Source organism: Siniperca chuatsi, linkage group LG20 (genome assembly GCF_020085105.1).
Source record: "Siniperca chuatsi isolate FFG_IHB_CAS linkage group LG20, ASM2008510v1, whole genome shotgun sequence".
NCBI lineage: Eukaryota > Metazoa > Chordata > Actinopteri > Centrarchiformes > Sinipercidae > Siniperca > Siniperca chuatsi.
The window spans coordinates 1,716,784-1,729,386 of NC_058061.1; the positions used below are offsets into that span (position 1 = coordinate 1,716,784).

At 44.5% G+C, this 12,603-nt stretch overlaps 1 protein-coding gene across 1 annotated transcript in view; it reads left to right on the forward strand.

The window, feature by feature from the left end:
• LOC122867769 (poly [ADP-ribose] polymerase tankyrase-2-like) overlaps window positions 1-11,589 on the forward strand; it is a 27,254-nt gene extending 15,665 nt beyond the window's left edge. Inside the window, 9 exon segments of the mRNA XM_044178967.1 lie at window positions 76-406; window positions 1,175-1,257; window positions 2,358-2,478; window positions 2,707-2,804; window positions 2,965-3,039; window positions 3,750-3,855; window positions 4,060-4,246; window positions 5,458-5,614; window positions 7,723-11,589. Coding sequence (XP_044034902.1) covers window positions 76-406; window positions 1,175-1,257; window positions 2,358-2,478; window positions 2,707-2,804; window positions 2,965-3,039; window positions 3,750-3,855; window positions 4,060-4,246; window positions 5,458-5,614; window positions 7,723-7,785 — 1,221 coding nt within the window. The 3' untranslated portion in view covers window positions 7,786-11,589.
• Window positions 11,590-12,603: the final 1,014 nt, after the last annotated feature.

Consider the following 12,603-nt stretch of genomic DNA (forward strand, 5'->3'; position numbering starts at 1 on the left):
TTCTCTTTCAATTCTTTATCTTCTTCTCGTGCTTGTTGTCTCCTCCTCCTCCTCCTCCTCCTCCTCCTCCTGCAGGCTGATGATGTTCGGGCCTTGTTAACAGCCGCCATGCCTCCCTCTGCTCTCCCCGGCTGTTATAAACCTCAGGTCATCGGCGCGGCGGCGTCGGCCTCTGGTGCTCCACCTGTCACCGTGGTCCCCCCTCTCCTCTCCTCTTCCTCCTCCTCTTCATCCTCCTCCTCTGGACTTGACGCCTCAACAGCAGCTACGACCAACAGCAACGCAACCGCTTCTTCAGATGCTTCAAACTCGCCGCCATCGTCTTCATCGTCCTCTGCGTTTCCCGAGATGTCGGCGCTGCTGTCGGTGGCCGAGGGCTCACTGGGCGCTGAGAAGGAGGAGGAAGGTGGGTGCCGAGTCCTCAAACCTAAACAAAGACCCATCTGACTTCCCAGATGATTCATATGAGTGATTTCTGATCTGCCACCTCTCTTCTGGACATAAGTTTAGGCAAATTAAAAGAGTACTTCACCGGTTCAGCATCACACTCCTGTAACATTGTTGGACCCAGGATGCACGAAAAAACAGAAAGGAAACGAGAATCGATAGTCTTTTTTTATTCCACACGTTCTTTCTTTTCAAAACCTGGCGCCTACATTACCCACAATGCTACACGACCACCGACAGTTCGGTCTGAGATTCGGGTGTGTTATGCTAGCAGCAGCTAATATAGGTTTAATACAGGTTTAAACTCGAGGTTGAAAATGAATTCTTGCCCTTGGAAACAGAAGTTGATCCATTCAGTAGCTGTTCTGGAGCTTTCTATTGTATCACACAGTCTTCCTCAGCTGTTTCCAAGGTCAAGACGGGGTTTTTTGACCGCTAGTAGCGCTATGGAACATTGTTTTGATGAGTGGGTCCCTGTTTTGTTTGTATCACCAACAAACGCAGTGAAGAAGAAGACTGCTTGCTAATATTTTTAAAAAAATTGGCTTTGCAAATGTTTTATGAGGAAGGAAATACATTGAGCACATTTGTTAGACCTCAAGGAAACAGTTTTGATTGTTTACAAGAAAACTCCACAGAGCACCTTTAACACTTTCTCACATGAAGTAATACAGTCAAATTACAACTCTGTGTGTGTGTGTGTGTGTGTGTGTGTGTGTGTGTGTAGTTCCAGGTGTTGAGCTCAGTATCTGTCAGTTCTTGAAGAACCTGGGACTGGAGCATCTTCTGGAGATCTTCGACAGAGAGCAGGTAAGATCATCAACGCACTTCGGTCGGTGCAGTTCCCGTTAATCAGAATCAGAAACACTTTATTGATCCCTGAGGGGAAACTCTTTGTTACAGCAGCTCACCTTTACGTCAGTGCACACAGGAGAAAGTACTAGCAAACAATATGATACACTATACAACAGGTCAGAAAATACATTAAGTACCAAGTGGGTTTACCGGTTGATGATGATAATACGGTATAAAGTAATAGTGCATGAACTGTCAAGTTAAGTGTAGCTCATTAAGATTATAATGAGACGTAGGATATTGCACAGCAGTAATAGAAGTATGATTAAATATCAATAAATAGAGAATTTTAAACTGAAAACAGGGAATATTGCACAATTATGTCAAGTATTGCAGTGATGTAATGCTCAATGTCCAGTTTAGTGACTTCGGGTCATACAGACTGACACTTAGAGGGAGGAGTTAAAGAGTCTGATGGCCACAGGCAGGAATGACTTCCTGTGGCGCTCTGTGGTGCATTGTGGGAGGATGAGTCTTCCGCTGAAGGCGCTCCTTTGTTTGACCAGCACGTCATGGAGCGGGTGGGAGACGCCGTCCAAGATGGCGTGTAGTTTGGCCAGCATCCTCCTCTCTGACACCACCGCCAGAGAGTCCAGCTCCACCCCCACAATGTCACCGGCCTTACGGATCAGTTTGTTGAGCCTGTTGGCGTCCGCTACCCTCAGCCTGCTGCCCCAGCATGCAACAGCATACAGGACAGCACCGGCCACCACAGACTCATAAAACATCCTCAGCATCGTCCGGCAGATGATGAAGGACCTCAGCCTCCTCAGGAAACAGAGGCGGCTCTGGCCCTTCCTGTAAACAGCTCGAGTGTAACGGATGATGGCACGCGATTATTAAGGCGGACCGTTTCCGTTTCGCACACGTTTCGTCCAGAGCGCGTTGCATTTTCTGCTGCAAGAAGACAGCAGTGATCACAGTTTACTATAACGAGGTCGTCCTGTGACAGAAAGACAAATGGAAAGTAAAACAATAACATTTGACAACTTGTACATTTTGTGTGTGTGTGTGTGTGTGTGTGTGTGTGTGTGTGTGTGTGTGTGTGTGTGCAGATCACTCTGGATGTGCTGGTGGAGATGGGTCACCACGAGCTGAAGGAGATCGGCATCAACGCCTACGGACACAGACACAAGATCATCAAAGGAGTGGAGAGGCTCATCAGCGGGCCGCAGAGTGAGGACACACACACACTTAAAGACACACACTCTTAAACACACACACACACACTTAAAGACACACACTTGAACACACTACATATTAATCATGTCTTCCTGTGGTGTTTTTTCCATCAAATGCAAGAAAAGATTTGTGAAGCAGTATGTTGTATAACCTTGATCTGTGTGTGTGTGTGTGTGTGTGTGTGTGTGTGTGTGTGTGTGTGTGTGTGTGCGTGTGTGCTAGGTCTGAACCCCTATCTGACGTTGAATACAGCCAACAGTGGGACGATCTTGATCGACCTCGCAGCCAGCGACAAAGAGTTCCAGTCAGTGGAGGACGAGGTACGAGCTCGTACTTTTACTACTTCTACTCTTTTTATAGACATTTAGGACATTTAATAAAATAAAAGTTTTGTTTTTGAATGCTCGACCTGCCTTCTTCTCGTGGTTCCTCACATGACCTTCAGATTTAACCAGTAAAACCCTTGTTTGTGTTGAGCAGATGCAAAGTACGATCAGAGAGCACCGAGACGGCGGCCATGCTGGAGGAGTCTTCAACAGATACACACTGGTCAAGGTAACATTGGCTGTTTGTATTCAAACTTTATTGATTAGAGTTACATTTAATACACACTCTTTTTGTTGACCTCTTGTCTGACCTCTTGGTGACCTCTGTCTGGTCTTTTTTTAATTGACCTCTGTCTGACCTTTAGGTGACCTCAGTCTGACCTCTAGATGACCTCTGTCTGACCTTTTGTTGACCTCTGTCTGACTTTTAGGTGACCTCTGTCTGTTTTCTCCATCTGACCTGTAGGTGACCTCTGTCTGACCTTTTGTTGACCTCTAACCTGTAGGTGACCTCAGTCTGACCTCTAGATGACCTCTGTCTGACCTTTTGTTGACCTCTGTCTGATTTTTAGGTGACCTCTGATCTCTATATGATATCTATCTGATCTTTTGTTGACCTCTAGATGACCTCTGTCTGACTTGTAGGTGACCTCCGTCTGACCTTTTGTTGACTTCTGTCTGAACTTTAGGTGACCTCTCTGACCTTTTTTTGACCTCTGACCTGTAGGTGACTGTCTGTTTTGTTCTCCTCCGTCTGACCTTTTGTTGACCTCTGTCTGACCTGTAGGTGACTTCTGTCTGACCTTTTGTTGACCTCCGTCTGACCTGTAGGTGACCTCTGTCTGACCTTTTGTTGACCTCCATCTGACCTGTAGGTGACCTCTGTCTGACCTTTTGTTGACCTCCGTCTGACCTGTAGGTGACCTCTGTCTGTTTCAGATCCAGAAGGTCTGCAACAAGAAGCTGTGGGAGAGGTACACCCACCGCAGGAAGGAAGTTTCAGAGGAAAATCACAACCACTCCAATGAACGCATGCTCTTCCACGGTCAGAACATTAACAGTATTATAAGAAGTAGCGGTCGTAGTGATTGTTGTAATAGTATTGATTGCAGTACAAATAGTAGCAAAGGAAGTACAAGGAGCATAGCAGTGACAGTAGTAGGTAGTAATAGTAGTAGTAGTTACAGTAATATTAGCACTGGTAGTGTTTGTAGTTTGTATTGACGGTATTGTGACTGCTCCCTCCCAGGCTCTCCGTTCGTCAACGCCATCATCCATAAAGGTTTTGACGAGCGCCACGCCTACATCGGCGGGATGTTTGGCGCTGGGATCTACTTCGCCGAGAACTCGTCAAAGAGCAACCAGTACGTTTACGGGATCGGAGGGGGGACGGGCTGCCCGCTGCACAAAGACCGCTCCTGCTACGTCTGCCACAGGTAAACTATCGGGACTCCGACACGCTGTATTCCTTCGGGCAAACAGTTAAAATGGCTGACCATGGCTTTTTAATATTATATTTTCTTGACGTCTTGTTGCATTATTTCTGGGTCATAAATTGACCGTTCGCTAAACCCCTCGCCCAAACAGCAACTGTCCAATCATAGCCTTAGCAACCGTAACTAGGCATGGCAGGCCTGTCAGTGTTATTAGTCGAGTTGTAGTCTTTGCAAAACCGAAAACACAAGAGCAGAAGTGTAAGAAATGGACTAAAGAGCGTGTTTGTCTTCTCTAACATAGCTTACGTTAGCATGCCAGGCTAACTAGCTCACTAGCTATAGTAAAACCGATGGTTACTTCCAGGGCTAAGAGTTAGCATATTATTAGCTAACTCGATTACTTTGTTGGGTTACAGGTTACAGTAAAAAAGGCCCGCTCTGGGTTAGGGTTAGGGTCAGTCCTGGATGAACGTCAGAGTTTAGTGTAATGTTAGAGGCTGCATGCTGCTCAGGATTGGATATGTGGAAGTTTGTCCGTCACCTTTTCTCACGTAAAAGTGAAACATATTATTTTTTTGATATGAAAAATCTAGCATAAACCCAACCCGAACAAGTAACTTATTGTGTGTTTTTATAGTAAACACATTACTGGCGTTATGGAAGAGAAAAGTTACAGTCTGATGCTACATGTTTTCATATCACGTCACTATAATAATATGAATAACTGGTTACTCTGCAATGCAGGAACAATACTATCTCTTTATTCACATTTTCTTCCAAATGGCTCATCAACTGGTGAGGATGATGATTTCACTCGACACCTGTTAGCTTTAGCCTTTTAGCGCATACTGTATATCATGTATGTAATCAGCTTGAAAATTAAAATGGACGGCATTTTCAACCATTTTGATGGCAAATCTGCCAACGTTATCGCCGTAAGCTGCTCATGTGCAGGCGTAGCAACAGTAACTAAGGGGGGCGGGGCTTAGTGAACAGTTAATTCATTTTCTCGCAGGGACAAACTCAGGACAGAACTTTGTAAAGGGTGATGTCATGTCATGTTGATCGAGACGAGCCGCAGTTATTACGTAAAGATGAAACCTCCAGTTAAATCTTGAATGAATTACTGCGTACATCTGCGTATTCTTACTCAGTGTAAACGTACGTTATGCCAACGTCTTTTTGGCTTTTACTCATTTTGTGCCTCCCAGGCACCTGTTGTTCTGCAGGGTGACTCTGGGGAAGTCCTTCCTGCAGTTCAGTGCCATGAAGATGGCTCACTCGCCGCCGGGTCACCACTCCGTCACCGGCAGGCCGAGCGTCAACGGGCTCGCTCTGGCCGAGTACGTCATCTACAGAGGAGAGCAGGTCAGCAGCGCCTTTAATGCATCTTTATTTCTAACTTCTGCATATATTAACAGAATTTTCTTCTTTAAATGTTTGGATTTAATTATTTGTTTATTTGTGTTATTAATCTTCTGGACTCTCATAGTAAAATAGAAAGATATTATAATAATAATAATAATAATAATAATAATAATAATAATAATAATAACGTCTGCCGCTCAGCAGTCAGGTCATTTCTCTCCTCTATTTACAGTAATTGCTCAACGATATCTTTGACCTGTTGCTTGTTTGTAACACTGCTGATTGATCAGTCGACTGGAAAAGGAAAAATACTTTGAACTTTAACGTACAAAAGTACAGCTGACACATAAGTTGTATATAAGTGAATCTTTAAAGTGTATTATACGTGTTTCCGAAAGGTTAAGAACTTATTCGCGGTCTGCTTTACACTTTGGAGGAATTTGTATGACATCATGTCATTTTCATAGCGTCTTTGATGGAAAAAGCTGAAATATTCACACGGTCTGCTCACATGAACATCCACGTTTGCTTATTGTTCACTTCCACGTTTAATTTTTTTAACAACACGGGTCTCAAGTTTAATATATCCTCCCCCTTCCTATCTATGTTGACAGGATCCGTATACACGTTTGGACAAAAGATGGGAAAAATTTGAATTAATTCTCAGATTTTGTGTTAAAATTGCTGTATATAAAATATGTTTTACAGAAGTCTGTTTACCTTTATTTACCTCAACGACAGAAAGAACTGGGCTTATTCCCGACTTCCCTCGTTGTTGCCTATAATGGAGCCTCAACACTTCGTCCATGGTCACCTGTTGCTTTGATAAAGGCAGAAGAGGAGGGCAGTTTTTTGCCAAAACGATCTTTAGGAGTTGATATAAATGCATCAGAGTTATGAGTGTTCTCCTTTGTTTATGTCAGCCTGCGAGCCAGCACCTCACGCAATAGGTGCGCAGCTTAAAGGGCATAATCCCTCCCTTACTTTGTAGGCTTTTAATGTGAAACACCTGCAGGAAGTGTCACTGACAGCAGCTTACCAGTGATCGAAAAAACAAACAGAAAAGTGGAAGCGACAAGAAATGTATAGTTTCTGTTTAAAGAGCAGCGTTTACTTCTGATTTAATGTGAACCACCCAGATACCCTAAATGTGTGGAAACATTGTGGTGTAACGCGTGTTGGTAGGCGGGTTTAGGCTCGACCTTTGACCCCTGTAGCACCGTCAGGTTAGCTTCAGTTGTGCTTTGAAGGGCAGAGTGGTCTCCTACGCAGAAGAGCAGGATGGCAGATAGTCGCTGTATAAGTGGAGAGTGCAGCTTGTGCTCAGACAATCGGACATGTAATGTCTTCTGCTGAAACCAGTAGCTGTTCAGAAGTGGCACTTCACAATCCAGTGTGAATAGATGTCCACTCAGGCAATCAGCGGTGCTGTTAGTGTGTGAAATTACATGCAGAGCTGATAGCTGAAGAGCAGCGGGACTGGGAGCATTATAGCAGCGCTGCTGGCTGCTCTTCACTGAACCGCGTCACGCATTTTCTGTCTTTTCCTGCGAGTTCAAAACCCTGAAAGTGTTTCTGCGGGAGGTTAATGTGACCGTCTCAAAAGTCACAAATGGATTTGGCGGATATTTGGTAGATCTCCGTCGACCTAGACGATTAGACCTGATACGAAACGACACGACACGACGTGATATCGTTCTCAACGACAAGGCCTGCGTGTCAAAGTTTGTTCCCCTATCAAACTGTGTTTCCCCCTCAAAGGAACCGTTAAACCGTTTGGGGAAAACGCCCGTTTGCTTTCTTGCTGAGATCAGTAGCACTCCACGAACGGGACGTGTGCTCATGTTTGTGAGTTAGATAAGAAGGAGACGTTAATGCGGTTGTTGCTCAGAGTCTGTGGCTCTTGTGTTGCGCAGCAGGCTGCTGATTGGCTCCATGTGACCGTCTGCTCTGCCTATGATTGAGCGATTTGATTGGCTGTACTGAAATAAGGTCTCCATCTACGTTGGACCAGAGGTTCACCACGGTGCTCTGGTTACGGTGTCTGGTCTTGGCCTCGAGTCTTCGTTGTTACGGAGTGTCAGTGAACGCCTCTCTGCTGCCCACAGGCCTATCCGGAGTACCTGATCACTTACCAGATCATGAAGTCTGACGAGCCTGCAGATGGATGAGGAGGAAGACGACGATGAAGAAAGTATAGGAGGAGGAAACGCAGAAGAGCGCTTATCTTATCCTATCAGCCTCTACATTACTAACTGCATGCACAAAGAAAAACTTTATTTATACAATGTATAAAACATGTAGGTTTTTATCAGATGCCTGTTGTTGTTGTTGTTGTTTTGCTGCTTTCTGTTGTTTGTTTTATGCACTTTATTAACGATGGGTTGTGTCATAATGTGATTTTGTCCTTTTGCCACTGAAACACGGTCGTCCGGTGACTCAGGGTACGGCACTTTTAGAAAGGGTGTGTCCATTTCATCACATCGGTGTCGCAGTTAGACACAGCACGCCGTCGCCGAAGCTTCACAAGTTGTCGGCAGGAAATCTGGGAGTTATCCCAACCGGTGAGAAACCGCTCACCTGTACTACACCTGTGGACACGCTGGACTGCCAGATGGATGCCTCAGCACCTGGAGGCAGTAATGCATCCCCCTACGCCACAACACGCCATACTCACACACACACACACACACACACACACACATACCTTAGCACACACCTTTTGGGGGGGTTTTGCATAAATTCTGTCTTTGCACTCTAAAAGTTTAATTCAAAAAAAGTTGTTGGCTAAATTTCTGACACAAAAACACACTGAACGGGACAAACAGCTTGTTTTCAGTGTGCTTTTAAAGTGATTTATAAACTAAAGGATGACAGAATGATCTTGATCCGTGAGGCAACATGTAATTTTCAAACAGCAGTGACATGAAAGTGATCAGAATTGCCCACCACAACACAACCCGCCTTAGAAAAGTCATCTCTAACGCCGGCTGTCCAGCAGGAGACACAGCGGTGTTGTTGAAAATGACTCATCCTTTCTGAAGAGCGAACGGTCGCTGAGTCTCTCCTGACAAACATTTCCAAAAACAGCTCTGTGTTGCCTGGCAACATCCTAACGAGGTGAAGTATTCATTTTATTTTATGAAGATGTGTATACTTATTTTTTTTGTACAAGCATGTTGGTTTATTAACATTTATAATGTTGGGTATTTGAGGCAGACAGAAGAGCTGGTTTTCTCTCAATTCATGTTTTCTGAATCAGCCTTAATGAAAAGCAGCCTCTGATTGGTTAGTATTGTGGTGATCAGCCAATTACACAATATGAGAAAACCGGAATATGTTTATCGACGGCTTAAGCCTCTTTTGAATAAGTTCAAACACACAAACGTGGTTTTTGCGCTGCAGAGGTGTCCATGCTGTGCCCACACGGACCCAGACGGGTACCAGACTGACGAATTACATCCAGACGGGTCTGTTGTTGTACTCAGTTTTGTAGGCTGGATTCGGGGGAAAGGGATCTTTCTGTGCCAGAGCCACAAAAACGGCGACGAGAGTGGATTGAAGAGTGGACGCAGCTGCATACGCTGCTGTAAATCTTACAGGAATAAAAACTCAAATCAACGTTTCTTTGACAAACGTTGTCACACAACTGATTGGTTTGGGGAAAAGTATATAAAAGGCAGCTAACGTGATGTTAGACTGAATAGTTTTTCAGTTAAGGATTAGCTTAGCACGGCTAAGCTAACGGTTCCTCCGCTGCAGCTTTGTTTTGGTTTTTAGCTTATGTGCTACCGTAGCAGAGTTAGCTACAGAAACTGGACCGAGCAGCAGCAAAGAACCCGACAACGAGAAGCCAAAAGCCTTCCATATTTGTCCACAAGTGGAACCAGAGACACACAAACGATCGAATATATTATAATGGCTTTCATTTAGCGATGCAGCCGGTGATGGAGGCTGTGCAGCCACTTTGCCACCAGTCTGTTGACACCTCAGCAGGTCTTTTCGCCAAGTGGGAAAATATCATATCTGTCAGAAATCCCCGACATCTCTGACTCAGAATTGCAGCTCTGAGACTGACATGGCATGCGGCAGCTGGCGTAACTCGGTCTCGAGTGCCCAAACCTGAATTGCCATTTTTGTTTTCGCTTCAATATTCAGTCTGACATTAGTGTTCATCTTAGCCGTTAGCTGGGGGTACTTTTGCCCTGACCAATCAGTAGTGACTGTCACATACGGCAACATATATTGATTTGAGGGTTGGTGTTTCTGTAACTGGCTTGCAACAACCCGGACGGTGTCGGGACCATTGTTCTATCGCATGGACAGCGATTCAGGCGAACCTGGCTGAAAAGGCGCTTTGTGTTGCTGCAGTTTCCTAAAACTGTATTTGCACAGGAAGTACAGCCTACTGGCGATTTCATCGATTTCTGTCTCTCCATATGATGGCACAGTGACTCGGATCATGTGGTTCACAGTTCTCATGTCTAAATGAATGATAAGTTAACTAAGATCTGTCACAGAGATCTTACATACTATTAAATACTAAAAAGTAACTGTTAAATGAAACGCAGTAGTAATTGTGTATCTTATATTTCCTTTCAGTCCGTGTGGGTGAAGCTTGGTAACCGTGCAGAGCGAAAGACAAACCTGATTTAAACTCTCTGGGTTTCTTTGCACGTTCTCGCACTCGAGTCTCGAGTCGGACTGTAAAACTACAGAGGAGGAAAAACAAAAAATGAATGTCGTGTATGTAAATTTACTCTGACTGTTCTGCTGTTGTGAGTTATTCTCCTGTCGTCTGTAATGTGAAGTTAACGGGCGCTAATGAGGACGCTTCGTGCCCTAATGCATGGTGCTGTGGTGCTGTCTGACTCCCCGTTTAGCCTGTTGTGGTGCAGACTGGGAGGAAACCAGCAGCTGAATGTGTGGTGGGAATCCAAAATGCGACAGTAAACATCTCAGCGACTCTAGGAAGCCGACTGATGGGACAAAACGGTGCTAGTTAAAGGATTTAAGGTGCATCCTTAGAAGAAAATGTTCAGCGTTATCCTCGACGGGATAAATGAAAAATAAGCTTGACGTCAGGAATTGTGGCATTTTGGAAACCAACTCCTCACACTGTATGTTTCACACGTTTGAAAGGACAAACACTCAGCCATGAAGCGCTTCAGATGTTAGTTAGATGTTTCGAGCGCAGGGTGTTTGGAGGGAATGCAACTTTTAGCATCTTGGAAAAAATGGTAAATACTGAATTTTCTAAATGTGAAGAAAAACATGTAGGAGATTTGAGACTCTACATGCCTACAGACCTCTTAGTTTAATATATATATATATATACTGTATATATATATATATAATTAACTATTGGTGGCTTATAATTTGGTGACTTAAGAACTGAAGCTCGATGTGTTTCTGTTTCACTCATTTTAGATAAATACCTGTAGATATCTCCCCTCAGAAGGAAAGGTTTACGTATTATTTTTGTCATCATGTCTTATTCTGCGGCGCACAGACTCACTGCTTCAGTTTGGAGAAACAAACCACTGGACTTCAAAAACCAGGATCCTTCAACTTTTACAAACCAGGAGAATGAACACATAATTGGACACGACCATAGAAGACCTGTGTGCCGAAACTTGAAGATTGTGATTCTGAAAGTCTTGTTTTTCATCACGGTGTTAAGTTTCTCTTAAAGCCCACAGCGAGAAGATGCAGCAGGGCTTCGTTTCTCCAAACTGAAGTTACCGATGAAGCTGAGCTGCACCGCGTCTTTTAAAAAGCTCTGGCGTGAAACACAGTGAAGTGAAATAAATTGCACCTGAACCGGTTCAGATGTGTGAAACAGTCCCCAGCTGTGTGATCGCTGGTCCTCCCTGCTCTGGTCTTCTTCAGTGTCCGGTCTTTAACCCGCAGCATCAGGGAAACGCTGCCGCCTGGAGGCAGACATGTTGCAAGAAATAAATGACATCTGAATACGTCTGTCTGTGGTTCGTTATTTATTTGACTCAACCTGTCAGGCTCAGCTTTCCGTAGCCTAAACTGTATGGGTTCTCTTTCTCTTTGCTGTCTTCAAATGTGCGGTTTGTAGCTTTCTAAAAGCTACAAACCGCACATTTGAAGACAGCGAGGTGAAGATTCAAAGTAGAGAGAAGAGTTGGTTTGAAAGAGGAGTCAAAGAAGCCATTTTGTGAAAAAAGAAAACCCCTCTTTGAACAGAAATGGTGGTCTGAGATTCAATCTGTCCAAAGTTTACCACAGTGTGTTAACACCGTGGTCAAGCCAATCACATGCTAATCAGGTACTTAACAGTGATGAGGGAGGTGCAGCCAGAAAACAATAGGCCTGATTACTGATTACTGGGCCATCATGGAAACAAAAGAAGGTCAGTTTCAGGTGAAACTAGCTAATCAGCAGATACTCAGGAAGACTCCTCCCTGAGGGCGGGGCTTATGTAACACAGAGTAGCTTAAATTTCTGAGTTCCCGTCCCATTTTTTCACAATTGAGAATGACTTCTGGATGGGAGCCAAAACGTCTTGATTCTGAAAACAGAGTCCAGACGACTACGACTGAAACCTTTTCTACGATGGAGAACTCCTGGACGAATGAGGGACGACACCGTCCTAAACTGTAGTTTGTCAGGCTCAGCTGTGCTTAATGTTATCATGCTGGCTTTAGCATGTTGGCATTAAGCTGAAGTTACAGCTGAGGCTGACTGGATTTATGCAGCAGTTTACTTCACCAAACCAACTTCCACCTCCAGAGCTACGCCAGACTGAGGGATGTACTTCCTTTTTAAGTGCACAAACAGACAAGCGGCTGTAATGAGGCAGTGCTGTTCACACACTTGCCTGCTTGCTTTGTGTGTGTGTGGAGGATTAATGCAATGATATGCACCTGGGGGGGGAGGGGGATCAGGTCCCTGACTGACAGCTGTGTATCTTACTTTAAAACATCTGATTTTGCAGCGTAATCATAACTGTAGAGTGT